Source organism: Quercus robur, chromosome 3 (genome assembly GCF_932294415.1).
Source record: "Quercus robur chromosome 3, dhQueRobu3.1, whole genome shotgun sequence".
NCBI classification, from domain to species: Eukaryota; Viridiplantae; Streptophyta; class Magnoliopsida; order Fagales; family Fagaceae; genus Quercus; species Quercus robur.
The window spans coordinates 22,205,126-22,225,571 of record NC_065536.1 but is presented as its reverse complement, the minus strand read 5'-3'; the positions used below and the strand labels follow the sequence as shown (position 1 = coordinate 22,225,571).

At 31.9% G+C, this 20,446-nt stretch overlaps 2 protein-coding genes across 5 annotated transcripts in view; both read right to left on the bottom strand.

Moving 5' to 3' along the window:
• LOC126717487 (ankyrin repeat-containing protein NPR4-like) overlaps positions 1 to 20,446 on the bottom strand; it is a 105,991-nt gene that overhangs the window by 12,846 nt on the left and 72,699 nt on the right. Inside the window, exons 1-3 of one of the 2 annotated variants that reach the window (XM_050419233.1) lie at positions 8,134 to 8,234; positions 7,106 to 7,723; positions 6,273 to 6,413 (exon numbers count right to left, since the gene is read on the bottom strand). The exons of the other annotated variant lie outside the window; for it this stretch is intronic. Coding sequence (XP_050275190.1) covers positions 6,273 to 6,413; positions 7,106 to 7,676 — 712 coding nt within the window. The 5' untranslated portion in view covers positions 7,677 to 7,723; positions 8,134 to 8,234. Of the gene's footprint in view, positions 1 to 6,272; positions 6,414 to 7,105; positions 7,724 to 8,133; positions 8,235 to 20,446 lie in introns of those variants that run through there. 2 annotated transcript variants of the gene reach the window in all.
• Positions 1 to 20,446, bottom strand: part of LOC126717486 (ankyrin repeat-containing protein At5g02620-like) — an 87,516-nt gene that overhangs the window by 24,614 nt on the left and 42,456 nt on the right. The window lies entirely within an intron of this gene.

Sequence of the window (20,446 nt, the reverse complement as noted above, 5' to 3'; positions counted from 1 at the left end):
TTCAAATGCCTCTTTATCTGATATTAATAATACTTATATTACCTTGGTGCCAAAAGTTAAAATGCTCAACAGGATGAAGGATTTCTGCCCCATCAGTCTCAGTAATGTAGCATACAAATTGGTCTCAAAAGTGCTTGTAAACCGCCTCAAGACAGTGTTGCCTCAAATAATATCTGAGAATCAAAGCGCCTTTCTATCTGAAAGGTTGATCACAGATAACGTGCTTATTGCTTTTGAGCGAATGCACTATTTAGATCACAAGAAGATTGGAAAGGATGGCTACATGGCAGTCAAGCTTGACATGAGCAAGTCCTACAATAGGGTAGAATGGGAATTCATTGAGAAAGTGATGAAGAGGTTGGGTTTTCATGAGAAATGGGTTGGATGGGTGCTAAAATGTATAACAATAGTCACATACTCTGTGCTGATTAATGGGGAAGCTCATGGTAGAATCTCTCTGACTAGGGGACTTCGACAAGGAGATCCATTGTCATCCTATCTATTTCTTCTATGTATGGAAGCCTTCTCTACCCTTATAATAAGGTTGATAGGGAGGAGGTCAGCAAGTTTGTGGAAATCCTAGAGCTTTTTAAGGTAGCCTCGGGGCAAAAGATCAATATGGATAAGTCCTCAGTGACTTTTAGCCATAATACGCCCATGGAAACAAGAAGTGAGGTCCTAGAAATTCTAGGGCCAATGCAAGAATTAAGGCAAGGAAAATATCTTGGTCTCCCATCAGTAATAGGCAAGTCGAAGAATCAAGTATTTGCAGGAAAAAAAAAAAAAAAAAACTCTCCAATTGGAAAGAAAGAATGCTCTCAGTGGGGGGGAAGAAAATTCTAATTAAAGCAGTCACACAGGCAATCCTTACATATACTATGAGTTGCTCCCAACTCCCAAAAGGACTATATGAGGACCTAGAAAGAATGAAGAGAAATTTCTGGTGGGGTCAGAGAGATCAAAAAGCTAAAATGGCTTGGGTCAGCTGAGGGAAAATGTGCAAGTCAAAATCAAAAGGTGGAATGGGTTTCCGTAACTTATAGGCATTCAATCTAGCAATGTTAGCGAAGTAGGCTTGGCGTATCCTGACAAACCCAAACTCTCTGATTGCAAGAATTTACAAGGCCAAGTACTTCCCCTATAGTGATATTCTAGGTGCAAAGCTTGGATGCAACCCTTCTTATGCTTGGAGAAGCATTTACAACAGCTTGGAGGTCATTAATAGGGGTATAAGGTGGAGGGTAGGAAATTGTAAGATGATACATATTTGGGATGACAAGTAGCTGCCTACTCCCACAACCCATAAAGTTTGCTCCCCCTAACAAGACATTGGTGATTTCCCCATGGTGTCATCACTAATTGATGAAGAAACAAGGCACTAGAAAGTGGACAAGGTTAAGAGGCATTTCCTTCCATTTGAGGATGAAACCATCCTAAACATCCCTTTTAGCTATACCTTGCCGGAAAATAGCATAATTTGGATGCAAAACAAACAGGGCATTTTCTCTATCAAAAGTGCATATTATGTTTCTCTTCCTCTTGTGGAGAACTCTGAGGTGGGTAAATGTTCAACCAGAGATTGTAGGACTTGCTTATGGAAGAAAGTGTGGCAACTCTAGCTTCCTACCAAGGTCAGAATTTTTGCTTGGAAGGCTTGCATGGATGGGCTACCTACTAGACTAAACCTGGCAAAGCGAGGTCTAAATGTTGAGGCCAAATGTCCACTCTATGAGAAAGTAGTTGAAAGCACTAGTCATGCATTAATTTATTGTGACAAGCTGTGTGAGGTATGGTGGAATTGGTAAGATTTCCCAGTAAACCTGTTGGCAGAGAACATTTACCTTGTGGACTTAGCTTTGAAAATTTTGGATGTTGGTACTCTGCTTGACCTTGAAATTCTCTTTGCCACTGTGTGGTCTATATGATTTAATAGAAATCAAGTGGTTCATGATTCTAAGGGAAGTCCCTCCTCTCATATATAGAACCTTGCATTGTGCACCCAAGAGGATTATAAAAATGCTATAGTGCATAGTCATGTTAAACAACAAGCCCTAGATGTTGGGTGGGTGGCGCCTCCACCAGAAACCTACAAGATAAATGTAGATGGTGCTACGGCAAGGGCTGGGGGTAGGTCTAGCGTGGGCGTGGTTATTCGAGATAGTGGGGGAATGCTTGTAGCAACGGCTTGCAAGGTGTTGAATGGGAATTATGATGCAGCAGTCTCGGAAGCCTTTGCAGTGGTTGAAGGAATTCAATTGGCCAAGGAGATGAAGCTTCATCAGATCATTGTTCAGTCTGACTCAATTGGGGTGGTTGATGCCATTAATGCGAACAGTTGCAATGGAGATATTGGGATGGTTATTCAAGGATCCTTGGAGCTACTTTAGCCTTTTAGGAGCTGGAAAGTTAGACACCTGAAAAGGGACTACAATAGAGCAACACACAAACTTGCACAGATAGCTAAGACAACTGGAACTTCTCAGCAGTGGAAAGGAATGGACTTGCCAATGATTTAGCAGGTTTTGCTGCTAGATAGGGCTAAGTGTTAATTCTGTATTTGATGGCTTGTTTTTTTCCTTTTCTCTGTGCTTTGTTGTATGCCAATTTCAGTTTTAATGGAATTCCAGGTTTCATTTTCTAAAAAAAAAAAAGCCTCAAGACACTACTTTTATTTATTATTAAAAAAAAAAAATTCTTGCTAATGTGCGTTACCAATCAAATTATGCCACTTGTCTGGCTTTTAAAAGTATAATAAATTGTTTGATAAACTATGTTTTTTTTTATTGTTTTTTTATTTTTTATTTTTTTATCTAGTGGTCCATGTGAAATTAGCTAATGTTGTCACTTTAACATTCTATTACATGTATAGGATAGAAAGTTAAAGAAATTAGATGGAATGACATATAACATTATTAATAGTTTAAAAAATAAAACAGTAAAGATTCTAAACTCTAGGGAAGAAAATTTTACTTTTGCTTATTATATATTATTGTGTGTTAATTATCCAAGGATAGTAATGCTAGAATTATAATTTTTATCACAACTTTTATCACAATTTGTTCACATGGTAAGTTATGAATAGTAGAGTTGTGAATCTACCATTTTTACTTCACCACTCACAACTTATCACATAAGTAAATTATAGCAAAAATTGTGATCTTATACACAATATAAGTTATAGAATTGTTGTGCAAATAAAGTAGGACCACGGACCAAGAAAGCTAATAATGGTTATAGGCCCTGACAATGACCTATATTCTAATAGTCCCCCTCAACTCAAGATGGGTTATGATGAATGAGCTTACAATTAGTGGGGGAGCCACAAATTTGACTTTGGAGCTGAATGAAAAATCTAGTCATTAATAAGGGTCCCTCTCTCTCTCTCTCTCTCTCTCTCTCTCTCTCTCTCTCTCTATATATATATATATATATATATATATACAGTATTCTTACTATTAATTATAAACCAAATCAAGATATAAACTAAGAAATTTATAACCCAATGTGTATTACACAGATTTAAAAACATTAAATTTCAAAAAAACTTAGAGCCATTATTAACAAAAAGATTTGATATATTTAAAAATATCTTTAATCAAATACCATTTTATGACAAGGAAGAAAAACGTATTTTTTGTTTACCCTACTTTTCAGAAATTTGTGAGGACTTAGGATAACTATGTGTTAATATAATTTTGTGAATGTTTAGTTAATTCACCTAATTAGCATGCACAATTCATCACTAATAAAAATGTGTTGGGTATACAAATGTGAATAAAGTGTCACATTGAATAATAATAATAATAACAACAACAACAATAATAATAATAGTGAGTAATTAATAAAATATAATTGGGCCCAAGAAAACTTATTCTGACCTATAAATGACTGCAGCGATGAATAAAGTATAAGTTCTTCTATAGACCCAACAAAACTTGACAACAATTTCATAACACTAGCTTGTCATCACACATATAGGTTATTAAAAAAAAAAAAAAAAATAATTCCATATTGTTGTGGATCCATGTATGATGTTTGTTTTGTTTAGACCCTTATATACTCAGATTGTTTAACCGACTTAGTTAACCAAGTTGATACTTAGGTTTATTGTTCAGATCTAGGTTAAACACATACAACCATATTACTTAGTGTAGAAAAGTAAAGAAGGCAAGCAATATGATGACCTAGGAAAATCAATGTAACCATCAGTTTCAAGGTAAAAATACCTAGGGAGGATTTAACATAATATATCCTCAAGGCAACAAATTCACTATTATAGAATGGAAGTTTTACAATAGATTTAAACCGTAAATCTAAAGCTACCTCTTATAGTACTTACTCACATGACCACGTGCAACTCCGAATCCATGGATTCTTCTATCTAAATTTATCGCACACAAACACCCACGTTTGTGACTCTGAGATCCCTCTCAAAACTTTAAATCATCAGCTATGTATGATCTTGTATGCAGCAACTTAATCCACCAGTTATTGAATGTAGATCTTCTTTTTGGTAGATGCTTGTTAAGTTAGAAGGCTACCGAAACCTCACAAATCTCATAGGAGCAACTCACAAGACTTCTAAGAACATCTGAAATGTATTTAGGGTTTCCCTTTTATACTAAGTAGTGTTGGACTGAAACCCTAAACATTTTCATGATATTTAGGATTGATTTAAAATCTATAGAAAATGATCTTTGATCAATTGAGCCTTTCTTTTGATCAATCGAGCCTTGTAGAACCTGAATTCTTCTTTTTGCAACTTGACTGTTTTTGAATCTTGAATTTAATCACCATAAGCAATTTCTAACACTTAACCTAGACATGTTTTTGTTCTCGGTTTACCAACTTACATATAATTAGAACCTAAACATTTATTCCTAAATATTTAATACCTAACATATGAGATGATAGACTAATTTTAGAATGTTGAGAAATTTTTGTTGTGTCCTTGTTCTATTGAAATAGTATGAGAGGTGCTTCATCCACAACATTTTCAGAACAAATTATAAGTGGTTAGTTGTTATTAGTTGTGATTTAAACCTACCACTAAAATTACTTTTTTAGCTTGAAAGCTCAAATAGTGTGAAACATTATAGCTTGTTTAGACCCCCGATTTTAAATACATGGCTTAATTGCTTTTATTCTAACTTATCCAAGTGCGAAACAAAAGTAAATGATACATAATAATCGGAACTACTCTCTAAGCCATAACCACAAGCAAGCAACAACAAATATAAAGCTCAAAGAGTAAAGGAAGAGAGATGCAAGCACAAGATAACACCGAGATGTGTTATCGAAGAGGAAATTAAATAATTCGACGAAAAACCTATTTGCGACCCTCCAAGTCAAAATGATCCACTAGTGAATAAGTTGGAGTACAAGGATACCAAAAGAACCCTCCAACCCTAATCTACCAAAAGCACTTGAGCCTTCCAAACTCAGTTACCAATGGGCTTCTTGGAATCTTGTCTTCACTAGTTATTTGGATCCCGCAATACCGCCTGATTGCATCGCCAAGCCTCACTGGCTTCTTTTGGCAAATACCCAATGCTTCCCAAAATCCAAAATACTCTCTACAATCTAAATAAGTGTGAGTTGTGTTTAGGTACAAATCTCCTCTCAAGGTATGATAATGGGAGAGGGGAGGTGAAGAGACTATAAAGAAATTCTCATTTAAGGATGAGTAGCTGTCTCTCTAAAATGATGGGTGTGTTGTAGAAACCTCTTTAGGGCTTTCTTCTGAATAGCCTCCCTACAATTTTATGGGTAATGAGTGTATATATAGTATGGGTGAAGGATATAAGAGTTACACTTAAAATCATCTAGGCAAAGAGTTTTGTGAGTCACTAGCAACTTGGCCTGAGTCACGAAGTAACTCGCGAAATACAGCTTAGCACTTGACTCTACAACTTCCAACATGTGCTTCTCAAATGACTTTCATAGGTTGCACTACTCGCGAGCCAAGTCGCGATGTCAACTTCTTGAGCAATCTTCACCAACTTAATACTAAACTCATTACAAATAAATTTCACAAAATACAAGGAAATAAATTAATGCAATTACAATACTACTTTTTGTCATGGAATAAAGCCAACATAATGTTATGTGAAAAACCATAACTTAACATACCTCATCAATAACAACCTATAACATTTTATGAAAAATAAAAAATAAAAAATAAAAAAAACCTGTCATTTAAGATATATTATGAAAATATTATTGTCATAATATATATGTCTCGAAATATTATAATCTATTGAGATAATTACCTGTTCCAGTGACATCGAGTTTGCATAATTTGCGGGATTCAAAAATTATCCAACAGATTTGTTTAATCAGCCATAAAAGAGCATCTTTGCAAACGGGTATAAGCATATTGTCTTCAAGGGTTAAAACAATAGTTGCGAATCCTGTCAAAAGGAAATTAACAATGTAATTAATTAACACTAAGGATTTATAGGAGAGAGATATATTAAACATTTTCTCACACTATTTATAAAAGAACAGTTTTTTTTTTTTTTAATCAAAAGATTTGGCTTTTTATTTCATGTTCCTTTTTTTTCTTTCTTCCTTCTCGTCCTAGTTGCTACTTCCTATGTTGATATATAAATTTGTTTCTCTTAATTTTGTGTAAAAGTATTTACATGAAATGGACGAACTTCATAAGTTTTTTAGTACTGAAAAAAAAAAAAACCCATATTACGACATTTCTGGTTGACGGGTTCAAAAGACAACCGTACTTGATTTCCAAAACCAGGAAGTTGAAAATTAGGCAAATATAAAAGTTATTATACTTCTACTTGTTTGTTGCCTTGAGAGTTTAGACTTTTCTCTAGTCAGGCTGGACATCAATTTCTACTTGTTTGTTGTCAGTTGTAGAAAAAATAATTATTATACTTCTTTGGCTCAATAAAGTATAACTCAGCAACCAAAAAGGGAAAAAAAATCAAAATCAAAATATAATTGAAGGAATTTATTAGAGAAGTCCTCCTTCCTCTCACAGGAGGTGTGGGTCCCACCATGAGTCACCCACAAGGGCTCACACTTATTGTGAGAGGAGAGATGACTCTTCCCATGTAAATGAATAATTTCTTGTACTTACTATTTTGTGCACGAATGACAGCTGCATGTAAAGCACTCATGCCGTTCCTTCCCATGTAGGAGCATTCTGGAATGGTTTCTATAATTTGGAGAGCAATTTTGTAAAATCCTCGATCCACTGCTAAAAAGAGAGGGGATTCCGAAGCTTTATTTGTCAAAGAAGCTAACTCTGGGTCTTCCCTAATTAGGAACTCCACAATGTCATAATGATCATTTCTTATAGCCTCATGCAGTGCTGTATTCTTCTCCAGATTTCTCTTTCTTTGTAGTAAGTTTTTCACTGCAGCTTCTTGGTCTTTTGCACAACTTATTAGACGTTTTGTCATGTCGAAGTGTCCTAAGCTTGCTGCAATATGTAGTGCAGTATTGCCTTTGCAATTTTCCATACACAAAAGTGATGGCTGCGAATCAAGAACTTTTTTAATGATCTGCACCTTTCCAGATTTTGCAGCCACATGAAGGACAGAGTTCCCCCTCCTTGTCACCTGCTTGAGATTTAAATCGTCACCCCTAATTTCTTCAAGGAAACTATCATTCCCAGAAATTGCTGCATTGAACAGTCCAACATCCATCGAGTTTCTTCTTGAATCTTAAGCTAGCCTTGTTCCCCAAAGTCAACCTTATAGTTTATAAATATACGGCAATCAGCAAATTAATAAATCTTATAATATCACATATTATTTGTTTATATGTTGGTCAAAATTATATGAATTCTGTAAGGATTTTATGTGACATGTTCACAAATTGTTAATCGCTATTCTAGAGTATCCAGACATTACAAGTTACAACACAAACCAGCCGGCAATTAAAGGGGGCAACCTATTGCTTGGTGGGCATCTTGGTATCAAACATTAGATGGGGTTAGGAAGGCTCATTAAATGTTGATAGGTCCACTCTGAAGTATGAACATTCTGTTACATTTTTCTAACCAGATTTTGTGTTAACCATCATTTGAAACTTCTATGAAAAAAATAAGTTTAAAGAAAAAAAATAAAAATAAACTAAATAAAAGAACGCGAGAGCACTTACTTGAATAGATGTAATTTCGTTCCACAAGCTTCCCGTAAATTTTCTAAGGGAAACCATTCAAATTTATAGACAATAGTTTAGTAAGAAAGAAGTACACGTTAAGAACACATTCTTTCAAGAATTCAAGTAAGGAATATAATAAAGGAAATATAAATTAAAGAAGTTCTTACTAGTGTTCTGCTGAAGTGACTTAAAAAGGGAAAAAGACAACGATTCTTGTTATTCTTCTTTTGATTGTTGAAGTGTTTGTCAAGCCTAAAAGTTATTCAAAGGTATCAAGGTCAGGAGTCTTAGGATTGTCCACTATGATTAAGTTCATTTAAGTTTTTTTTTTTTTTTTTAAATTTTTTTTATTACTTACAATTGATAATTTATCTTGATATAAATCAGGAGATAGTTTAATTTTGGGGACTATTTATGATCACAAGCTATAACCTTGTTTTTGCAGTGAGAATTAATTTTATCTCATGAAAATGAGGCTCTCAGTATTTAAGGAAAACTTGCACCCCTTGGTATACTCACATCTGTATGAACAGATACATCAATCCCAAAAGTTAAAACCCTACCCAAATACCGGTTTCTCTCTACAGAAATAGATGAATAGCCATCGTTGTCAAATGTTTAAATTTATATGTATTTATGATGAACTGAGATTTAATAAAACATGTTGCAAAGAATCTCAATTGCACTTGGCAACCAAAAAACGAAAGAGTTTTGTTCACACTCTCGAGATTTTGACAGGTGGATTGTAGTATATTTATAGTTGAAGAATACAATAAAGATTACATTTAGATTGTTATATTTAAGAGAAATGCAAAACTAAAGGATTTCTAGAGAGAAAATATTTCAAAGATTCTGTTATTGATTTTTATATGATTGCACATTTGATTACGGCTATAAAGTTGTGTTTGTTTCAGCTGTAAAGGAAATTTGAAAAACATTTTACGTGCTTGCTGTTTGGGATGGTCAGAAAATTCAGTTAAACCGAAAATGCTTTTCCTTGACCGTAAACTCTGCTTATATACACGGAACAGAGATCTACAAAGAGTGGCTCCAAGTCTAACAGACTAACAGCTTTTCTAAGACCCAATAGATTAATTACACTTGAATTTCACTCTAAGCTGAATATTATTAATGTTGAGAGTATGAGCTACATGTGGTTTGAGTCCTTAATCTTGTGTTATATGTCGTTTTAGGCTGACATGATTTGAAGTCCAACATTGCAGCTTTGCTTGGCCTGATCATATCTTAATCTTGTGTTATATGTATTTTTTTACATATGTATCATCCTATTTTTTTAGTTAGATGAAAATAATCTAGAGACAAGATTTATCAATCATTTTATCTAGATAAATTTGATCTTGTTTTTTGCTAGCATGATCTTGGGTTGCTCTTGTTTGAAGTTTATCATTACAATCTGATCCAATACTCCTCCCAACAATTTATGCGGATGTCATTTTGATCGATGATCAAACTATAAAACCTTGGGGAAAAATTAATAATTTATCCGGATGTAACTTCAAGAAAAGTGAATGATGTATGGAACAGATAAAGAATTAGAAACCGAGCAATACACATAAAGAGCAAAATGTAAGAAATGATCACTAGTTCACAAACCAAGAACGATCAATTACATAGATTCCAAAATGTCGTTTATTTTTTATTTACAAGAACAGACCGATCGACAACAATAAAGGCGGATTGATAGACCAAATCGCATTCCACTATATAGGTTCCACCCAGTGGCAGAGATACAAAAAGTAGCACTCTGTTGTTGCGGGAAAGGGATCACATTGGTTGCAAAAGAGTTGTTAGAAAGGAATCATTTGGTGGTGAGAGAGAAGAAGACTGGGGAATAGTTTAGGTGCTACGAGTCCTGCGGTAAGAATTCCATAGGAGATAAACAGCAAGAAACATGAACAGAGTGATAGATTCAGTTACAAAGAGAAGTAGTCTTGGGAAATTGACATTCATCGATTTTGGGATATATGGGGCTAAGAATCAAAATAGAGGCAGTAGTTATCCCTTGGAGAGACCAAAAGCCAGAGAATCAAATACCATAAAGCTTCTGAAGTTTGAGTTGTTCCTTAAAATTGCCAAGCCATTGTCGTTATAACCACCAGGCAGTTGAAAGGCTGCTGCGATGGTGACAGTTGCAACGAGTGTGGCTACAATAAATTGACTTTGGGCATTTCCTCTGCAGTCTGCAATATCTGCCTCAAGAGTCTGCTCTTTCGCAGTTTGCATGTAAACCACTCTTTCCAAGCTTCCCGCTGCAATCAATCTTTTAAAGATTTTACCCTGCAAGTGTTTAGATCGGAACTGTCAACGCCTTATCAGCATTAGATATTTTCTTGCATGACAGAAATTTTGAAGTTCAGATTCTAAGTCATATATAATTAAATACTCGTGACTTCTTTTTTCATAATTTTTGATATAATATACTGAGATAACAAGTTGTAAGTAGTAGATAATTACTTACACATACAATTTGTAAATAATAGACACTTACAAAAATTTATCATTAACATCATTTCTATTTTCCACAACTAACAATCTACAAGGTCAATAAATTACCAAAAAAAGGTGAGTAAGTCCATAGGAGACTCTTCTTATTGTTTTACATTACATTTTGTTTTAAACTCTATATTTTGGGACTTATTACTGTATACTTAATTACTTCAACTTGGTTGAATTTCATCCAAAAAAAAAACTTGGTTGAAATAATTAAAAGGCCCTTTTCTTTCTTCCTTTTTACATACAAATTATGCTATTAACATAAAAATAAGTCTACACAATAACAATATAGACCATTAAAAATTAAGGAAAATGCTAAAACTGTTACAAATTTTGCATAAAGAAAAAAACACACAAACTGTCTTGTTAATTTATTTGATTGATGCCACATCAATAATATAATAGATAAATATATGTTGTATATATATATATATATATATATATTTAAATGATGATACATTTGTATATGTAAAATTTATTAAATAAAATTTGTTATATCTTTAGTATCACTGAAAAAAATAATATTCACAAATTAGTTTAGGTCATGTTGCTTTGTTAGTTAGGCGCAAAGCAAAGGTAGGGCCATCGGTAATTAATCAACTGGTGATCTGCAATTTGTAAATTGCTAAATTCGTAATGATTGATCTTGAAAGTAATATTGAATGGTCAATATAGTGAATACGATTACAATTATCTTTTTTTTTTTTTTTTTTTTTTTTTTTTTTTTTTTTTGAAATAACAGATTAGAAATACTTTTATTGATAGAAAACCGTATACAATGTAAAGGAAGAAAGGGATATAAACATTTTGGAATATTACAAATTTTATTATATAAGTTTTACAGACTGATGTGCAAAGAAGATTCAACATTTATTTATGACTAAAACTTAAGTACACTTTTTTTTTTTTTTTTTTTTGAGGTAAATGATAGAAACTTTATTGATGTAAATAAACTATAATCAAGTACAAGTATGGCCGTGTGTCCCCAGACCAAAGAAAAACAAATACAAACAGCTGCTAGAAATGTCAAGGACAGTAGTATAACAAGAGAACCATAGCAGCAAATTGAAAAATCTAACACTCATAATCTCTAATACATCACCAAGAAACCAATAGTCTCATCAGCAGTGGCGATGCCACGCTCAACCCAGGGTGTTCCCAGGAACACCCTGAACTAAAATAAATAAAAAAATTGTATATAATAATTAATTTTTTTTATTTTTTTACCCTTAAAAAAAATTAAGAACAACCTCAATCAAAATTAGGAACACCCTCAAATTAAAAAAAAAAAAAAAAAAATTTATTTGTTCTACTTTCAAGCAAAAAAAAAACCCAAAAAAAATTGAACTAAAATCTGTAAAGTGGCACGCCCATGGATTCTCAAAAAAAAAAAAAAAAAAAAAAAACAACAGACAGCAAGCCCAACATCGGATGAAGACGCAATGTTTCTGCAAGATTTTTATGACAAAAAATTGAAAAAAATCTTGCATTTTTGTTGTTTGTAAGAGAGGAAGAGATTTGTTAGGAAGAGAATGAAGAGACTGAGAAGGGCGGAGAGGAAGAGACTTGCAAGAGAAAAAAAAAAGATAGGAAAAAGAGAGAACCTCTGAAGAGTCCGAGCGTGTAGATGATAGATGATTAGCTAGGAACTGAGAAGGTATAAGTCAAGGCATTGGAAAAGTAAGAGAAGTTTAAATGTGTGGATGAGAACCATTCTAGACAATAGTAAAAAAAAAAAAAAAAGATGAGAGAATTAAAAAATGGTGGAAAGGGAAAAAATCAAGGAAAAATTGGATTGGGCCTGGACAATTTAGGAATTTATAATTTCCTTTTATCAAGTAATTTCCCATCATGTCACTTTCTCTTCTGGTACTCATATAGATATAGCTTGAGTCAAATTAGGTTATCTGCATTATTGTTTCTCAAAAAAGATTATCAGCCTATGGGATGTGTGTTAGTGCAACTAATAAATAATAATTTAATTAATCAATAATTAATTGGGAGAAGTAAAAATAAATAGTAATTAATAATTTAATTAACTAATACATTATAAAAGACAAACAACCTATAAGGCCTTCATATAAGGCATAATAACTCTCTTTGCCTTGGAAATGTGACCACGTAGTCAAGTTTTGGTTCTCTCTCACCTCACTTTTAAAAGGTCATTTGTTATGCCTCAACTCATCATTAGTAAAATATTGCTCTCTTTGAGAGTGTTATATAGCCTCATCCCTAAAAGTTCTAAAAGACCTTTTTTTAATTAAAGTCCAAGGCCTCCATATAAAGCACAACTCCCTTTGCCTTAATAATCTGGGACTCATATAGGATTTGGTTCTCATTTGCCTCATTCAAGATAAATAAAGAAAAAAAAAATAATTGAAGTAATATTTTAGACTTATGAAGCTTTTTAATTTAATATAAAAATAATAAATATTTTTAATAATATATTGAAATGATCGGTAATAGGATGTTTATTGAAGTTGTATTTTAAACTTATGATTTTTAAGTAAGAGTCTTTCCTGTAGCACATTGTCTTAATTAACTTATTTATATTATGCATGCACATAATAAAAACATATTGTTGAAGAAAAGAGGGAAAAAGATATATATATAAAAACTATGAGTGCATCTGGGTGAAAACACCACAACTTGTAAGGTATATTAGTATTATACTCTTCCGATGTTAATTAAAAATCATTGGTAAACTAAGAAAACATTTCTACAATATGATTGAAGTTAAAGAATGAAATAGATAATAAAAATAGAAAAAAATTTCTTCAAGTTGTATTTAAAAACGTATATTAAGATCATAATTTGTATTAAATTAAAAAAATATTTTAAAATAAATAATAGTATCCTTTAATTTTTTTTTTTTGTTGAAATAATTGAGTTTTAGTCAAAGCAGTATCCTAATTTTTATAAAAACTTTCATAATATAATTTCACTTAAAATAAATTATGTTAATAATTTCAATGTAATTATAATGAGTCATTTCGTAAAATTATGTTATATAACATATAATATTCACATTCAGTTAAATAGTGCATGCATGATGTGTAAGATTCAACTTATTATAAAAATGAAAAATTATTCAATTTATATATAAATAAAACTTTGAACAACATTCTTGTAATTTGACATGTACGTTTAAAAAATATTAACCAAAGGTTTTAGTCATAGATTATGAATTTAAGCTATTTTTAGTTAACAATAATCCATTGAGGGTGCAATGGGTTTTATATTCATGGTTTGAATTAATTTTTTTTTAAAGAAATTAGGGTTTAATTTGAAATCACCCCAAACTATAGCAAAAATATATAATTTAATCAAATCTTTATTAAATAGAAGGCATTTAATTTAGAACACTACTTTTATTATTACTAACACTTAACCCATGCAAACGCATAGATGCATTTAAAAATAAACACAATTTTTTAATAAAAATATAAATAATTAGTCAAATTAAAAATAAAAAAAATAGCATGTAACTTATACATTAATGCATAGGTATAGATACATTTAAAATTAAACACAATTTCTATCATAAAAATATAAATAAAGTAAACGTATTTAGTCACATATTAAAATTCTTACCTAAATTTAATAATACTTGTGAGGACACGATTTGTAACGACCCGTATTAACGTTGGGTTCGCACGTAAAAAGGCCCAAACAATATCATTTGTAAAGCATGATTTGAAAGGCTAGGCCTTGATCACAAGACAATGGGTTTTTCACGGTGGGTTTTCCATGGTGTTCATACATAATTAAAGTGTGTGCGCCCCTGGAGTTTTTCTCCAGGAGGCAGGCTGGGAGGCTCTGATTTTTGGCCATTATTCCCAGCCCCCGCTCTTGATGGCTTCCTTCTCCTTTTATACTAGCATGTGTTCCTTATCCTTCGTCCACGTGTAGGATCAACTTTTTCAATACTGATACTTGTCCCATCAGCCCATATCCGGAGTGGTTGGGGGTGGTTGTAAAAGTTGGAGAGTATGGCTCTGTCAGGTGCAGAGTATTGAATGGCAGTAAGGGCAGTTTTCCCTGGTCGTTACACTTTCCAGCGTATCCTTCTTTTTTGACCTAGATATTTCAGATTTTTTCCAAGCTGCTCCTATACCATTTTTGCCCTTCCTTTCAGTGAGATCTCGGACATGCCGAGGACTGAATCGTCCTCGGCTGTGTCCCAAGACTACTTTACACTTGCATTACCGTGTCTGGGCTATAACCTTCCTCGGCTCGGGCCTTAGGCCCCAATGAATAAATGGGCCAGGGCCACAAATTATTGGGCCTCACAATACTTATGATCATTTTTTTTCTTTTAATTTTTAATATGATAGAATGTGTGGTGATTTTTATTAAGTATATATGATTGGTTTTCTTTTTTTTTTTCTTTTTTTTTTTATAAATTTTTGTAGTTCATTAATATTAGATTCTTAGTATTTTGCATTTATTAACTCGCTTGGCACAAAAATTAAAAAACTTAAGTAGACACATCGCACAAACTAAAGTGGATAATTATGGTGTGGTTCTCACATAAATTTAGACACATAACGCAAAATTAGATACTAATTGAATTTTCTCTAAACTTTGCCTATTAATATATACTAATTTGTAACTCAATGCATATGCATGGATACACTTAAAGATATATAATAAGATGTGTGGGGCCCAATAATTTGTGGCCCTGGCCCATTTATTCATTGGGAACCAAGGCCCGAGTCGAGGAAGGTTATAGCCCAGGCACGGTAATGCAAGTGTAAAGTAGTCTTGGGACACAGCCGAAGACGATTCAGTCCTCGGTATGTCCGAGATCTCACTGAAAGGAAGGGCAAAAATGGTATAGGAGCAGCTTGGAAAAAATCTGAAATATCTAGGTCAAAAAAGAAGGATACGCTGGAAAGTGTAACGACCAGGGAAAACTGCCCTTACTGCCATTCAATACTCTGCACCTGACAGAGCCATACTTTCCAGCTTTTACAACCACCCCCAACCACTCCGGATATGGGCTGATGGGACAAGTATCAGTATTGAAAAAGTTGATCCTACACGTGGACGAAGGATAAGGAATACATGCTAGTATAAAAAGAGAAGGAAGCCATCAAGAGCGGGGGCTGGGAAAAATGGCCAAAAACCAGAGCCTCCCAGCCCGCCTCCTGGAGAAAGACTCCAGGGGCGCACACACTTTAATTATGTATGAACACCATGGAAAACCCACCGTGAAAAACCCACTATCTTGTGACCAAGGTCTAGCCTTTCAAACCTATGCTCTACAAATGATATTGTTTGGGCCTTTTTACGTGCGAACCCAACGTTAATATGGGTCGTTACAAATCGTGTCCTCACAAGATGCATAATATAATTTCTATATATATAATTTAAATACTATTAATAGTCATTTTATATTTTGTTAACCCCTTAAAAAATTTTGTAAGGATATTATTAGGTATAAAATGTAAATTGTCCATATATATATATATATATATTTTAAATTATTGTGAAGCGCTCTTTTATTATTTTTTTATGATTTATTTATTCTAAACTCTTTGATTTTTGTACTTAATAACTCACCTGAATGATATTTATGATGTGATCCCACATTTGATTCTAATTTAGAATTTTAATTTGAATTTTTCTCAGCTTCACCTATTATTATACATATAGACTAGTATGTAGGCCCGTGCATATGCAAGGGTACCATTAAAAAAATTCACAATTATACAATTCAAATTAAAATTTTTTTGAAAAGAAGTTCAAATTATATATGATATTAGCTTACACTTTTATAAATCATATATTTCTAAAATATGTAATGGTTTCTCATTATAAAAAAAAAAAAAATATATATATATATATATATAAATTGAAAATTTATTTGGTTTTAGACTATTCGGTTTTTGCACCCAATAATTCACTTATCACAAAAATTTAAACTTTAGATGGACACGTGGCGAAAAATTGGATTTAAATTGAAATCCAATTTAGAATCTAATTCGATTTTTACACTCAATAATTTACTTGGTACTAAATTAAAAATTAAACAAGACACGTGACACAAAAATAAGAATCCAATTAAAATCTAATTGGATTTTCTTTCAGTTTTGGCTATTAGTATGTATATATAGATATAGATAGATAGATAGATAGATGGGGGTGTTTGTGGCATACCACTCCTTTCCCTCACCTAACACAATCTTGACAAAGAATTCTACACGTTTGGGATATAAAATTATCCTAACAAGCAAACTAATAGTTAACAGTAACCACAAAATGGCATTCAAGAAAAAACAGACAATGGACTTTACAAACCCACCTAGGGATTACAATAGTGTGAGGCGGGGAGCAGTGGTGAAGGAAAGGGAGACCAAGGTCCCTCTGGTTTTCCAAAATGACCCCCTATCATATGTTAATGTTAAATATTCAAAATTTTGAATAAATTTTAAGTAATGACCCTTTAAAAAAAAATAAAAACTCTTTACTTTATTATTGACTCCTTTATTTCTTTTTAATATTGACTTTGTTTGTCATATATAAGTCATTAATTTTATGAGCTTTTAAAGTATATGTTTATAAAAATATTTAAGGAAATCTCTTTAGCAAAATATTTTTTTTCTTTTTCAAAAATGAATTCATACACATTTATATTAAGTGTTAAAGATACCAGAATACAATAATACATTTACCTTGGCTCCCATTGAGAAAAATTTCTGACTCTGTCACGCGTGGGGAAAAGCTAACCCGCAACACAAGGGGTGATAGTGAGGTAGGTCAGGTTGGAGATGTTTTATTAATCCTAAAAGAGATGGCTTAACATATTGATGATATAAAGATGATACAAAAAGAGAATGAGTGACTGCGAGAGTACTATAAGAGAAGTAGAGACATGTATTTTAAAGATTGTTATACAATATATATTAAAAGTATATATATTATATATAGGATGTGTATAGAAAAAAATTAGATTATATGTTTAAATAAGTTAAATATATGAAATAATATATATATATATATTCTACTATTTGAAAAAAATATGATTTGGTCAGATTTTAATGTAGGGTAAATATAGAATATAATGTAAAATCAACTAAAGAGTATAGGGGTAATTACACTCTCATTCTTTGAGGTTTAAGAAAATGAAATTTCACCCTGAAGGGCTTGAACCTGAAGGGAAAAAAATACTTCCTTTCTTTAAGGTTTGAAGAAATTAAAACTCTCCCCCCCCCCCCCCCCTTCCCCTCCCCTCTTTTTTATTTGTATTAATAATGAAATATTCTAATATTTTAAAAAGAAGATCTCTTTACAAAATTTTAACCATGGTTAGTAAAATAATAATTGATATATATATAGAATAAAAATACAAAATTTATCAAGCACCAAAACACTTCCAATGATAAACATATCCATAACCCATTGAAAAAAATAATAATAAGAAAAATTTAGACTTAATATTTCAAAATACACTTTAATTAAAAATTTAAAACAATAAATTTCATTATAAAATAAGATAAGTTTGAAACTTTGCAAGTTAGTACATAATATTTTTAATATTAATTTCACAGAATTTGGTCAATTGCATGTTGTGGGGAAAGTGTTTTTTTCCTTTATGTTTAGGGTACAATGTCATTTCTCTAAACTTAAGGGAGTAAAGTGTAACTACCCCAATCTCTCTCTCTCTCTCTCTCTCTCTCTCTCTCTCTCTCTCTCTCTCTCTCTCTATATATATATATATATAATAGGTAAAACTAAGAGAAAATCTAATTAGATTTCAAATTGAAATTCAATTAGAGTCTAATTTTGTGCCACGTATCTCATATAATCTAAGTTTTTAAATTTTTGTGCCAAGTAAGTTAATTCAATGTAAAAATTGGATTTCAATTAGAGTTTAATTTTGTGACATGTGTCCCATTTAATCTATTTTTTTTTTTTAAATTTTTGTGCCAAATAAGTTAATTTAGTGTAAAAAATGGGGAGTCCAATATAAGTAAACTATAAATAAATAAACACACATAATTTTTGAATGATTTTATATTTATGAGCCTTTTTTTTTAATAGAACTAAAAACAAATCAATTTAATAAGTCATATATATATATATATATATATAGGGTTGAGTTCGAATTACATCTGGTGTAACTCTAAGTAATATTACACCACTTAATATATTTTAATTGGATGCGAATTTTGACAAATCCACCATTAGATTACATTATCTTCGTATATTCTCTATGCTTGCAAATTTTCATGGCGATCAAAGATTAATAGTCATATCATTAATTAATTGTTTAAATTAAAATTTTTGTAGTTTAAAATAATGCATAGAATATGAGCTTATGGATCCAATAGTAAATAACATCCAATTGACATGAAAATTGACAAGAATGTTAAAAACATATAAAACATGTAATTCAACGGTGAGATTTTCAAAATATAAATTTTATAACAAGTTATTAGGTGGTGTAACATTGCTTAGAGTTATACCAGGTGTAACTTGAACCCAACCCATATATAGGGGTGTCAATTCAGGTTAACGTGTCGAGTTCGTGTCGTGTCGAGGTAGGGGTATTCGACTAAATGGCTCAATCCTAACCCGACCCATTTAACAATCATGTCATGTTCCTTCAACCCTAACCCGACCTGTTAATAAGGCAGCTTGACCTAACCCAACCCATTTGACATGCTTAATAAATGAGTTGTGTTGGGTTGATATGAATGTAACACAATTCATTTCAACCTACATAATATTAAATATAGTATCCATCTAGAAATATTTTTTTTTTTTACATCTCAAAAGTAGAACATACACTTCAAGTCTTCAACCCACATTCAAAATAATATAGTTTAACAAAAATATAATATTCATCTAAAATAAGTTCTTTACACTCCAAAAAAAAGTGCATACACTTCAACCTAAATTCAAAATAATATAGTTTAACAAAAATAAAATAACATAATTCAACAAAAATATTATATCCTTAGAACTTGCTAGATGCTAAGTATCAATATTGAAAGGATTTGAGCAAACAGTAGACTAAAGTTTATAGAACAAAAACATTATGTAGAAAAAATTACTGCAGAATTTTAAAACACTAAGAAAACAGTTTTCTTTAATTCTAAAACTCACTAAACACATGAGAGAGAGAGAGAGAGAGAGAGAGAGAGAGAGAGAGAGAGAGAGAGAGAGAGAGAAACAACTAGTTTGAGACTTTGAGTTTGAGAATTTGGCGTAAGACTATAAGATAGTAGAGTGAGTAGTATGGCTAAAAAAAAAAAAAAAAAAGATATTTATAAGAAGATTTAGAGATTTAGGGTTTATAGGGTTTAGAGATCTAGGGTTTGTAAAGTTTTAATTTCCAATTATATCCCTTATAAGTTTTTGTAATTATTCACTTATCTTTTTAAATTTAAATTATATGTTGGATATAAAAAGTATTTGAAAAATCTAAAATAAAATGAATATTTATTTGTTATACAAGCTAAACAGGTTGTGTTAAGTGGGTCATTTCGAGTTGACACAAATAAATTGGTGTGTCAAACGTGTCTATTGTAGGTTACGTGGGTTGACCCACTTATGACACGTTTCTTATCGTATCGCTTTCGGGTCGACCTGTTTATGACCCAAACCCATTAAGGCCCAACTCTAACCCGCAAAAACCTATGTCGGGTTTGCGGATTGGGTTGAACATTGACACCCTTACCCATATATATATATATATATATATATATGTCCCATCTAGTCGAAAATTTTTAATTTTTGTACCAAATGAGTTAATTTAGTATAGAAAACGAGAAGTCCAATATAA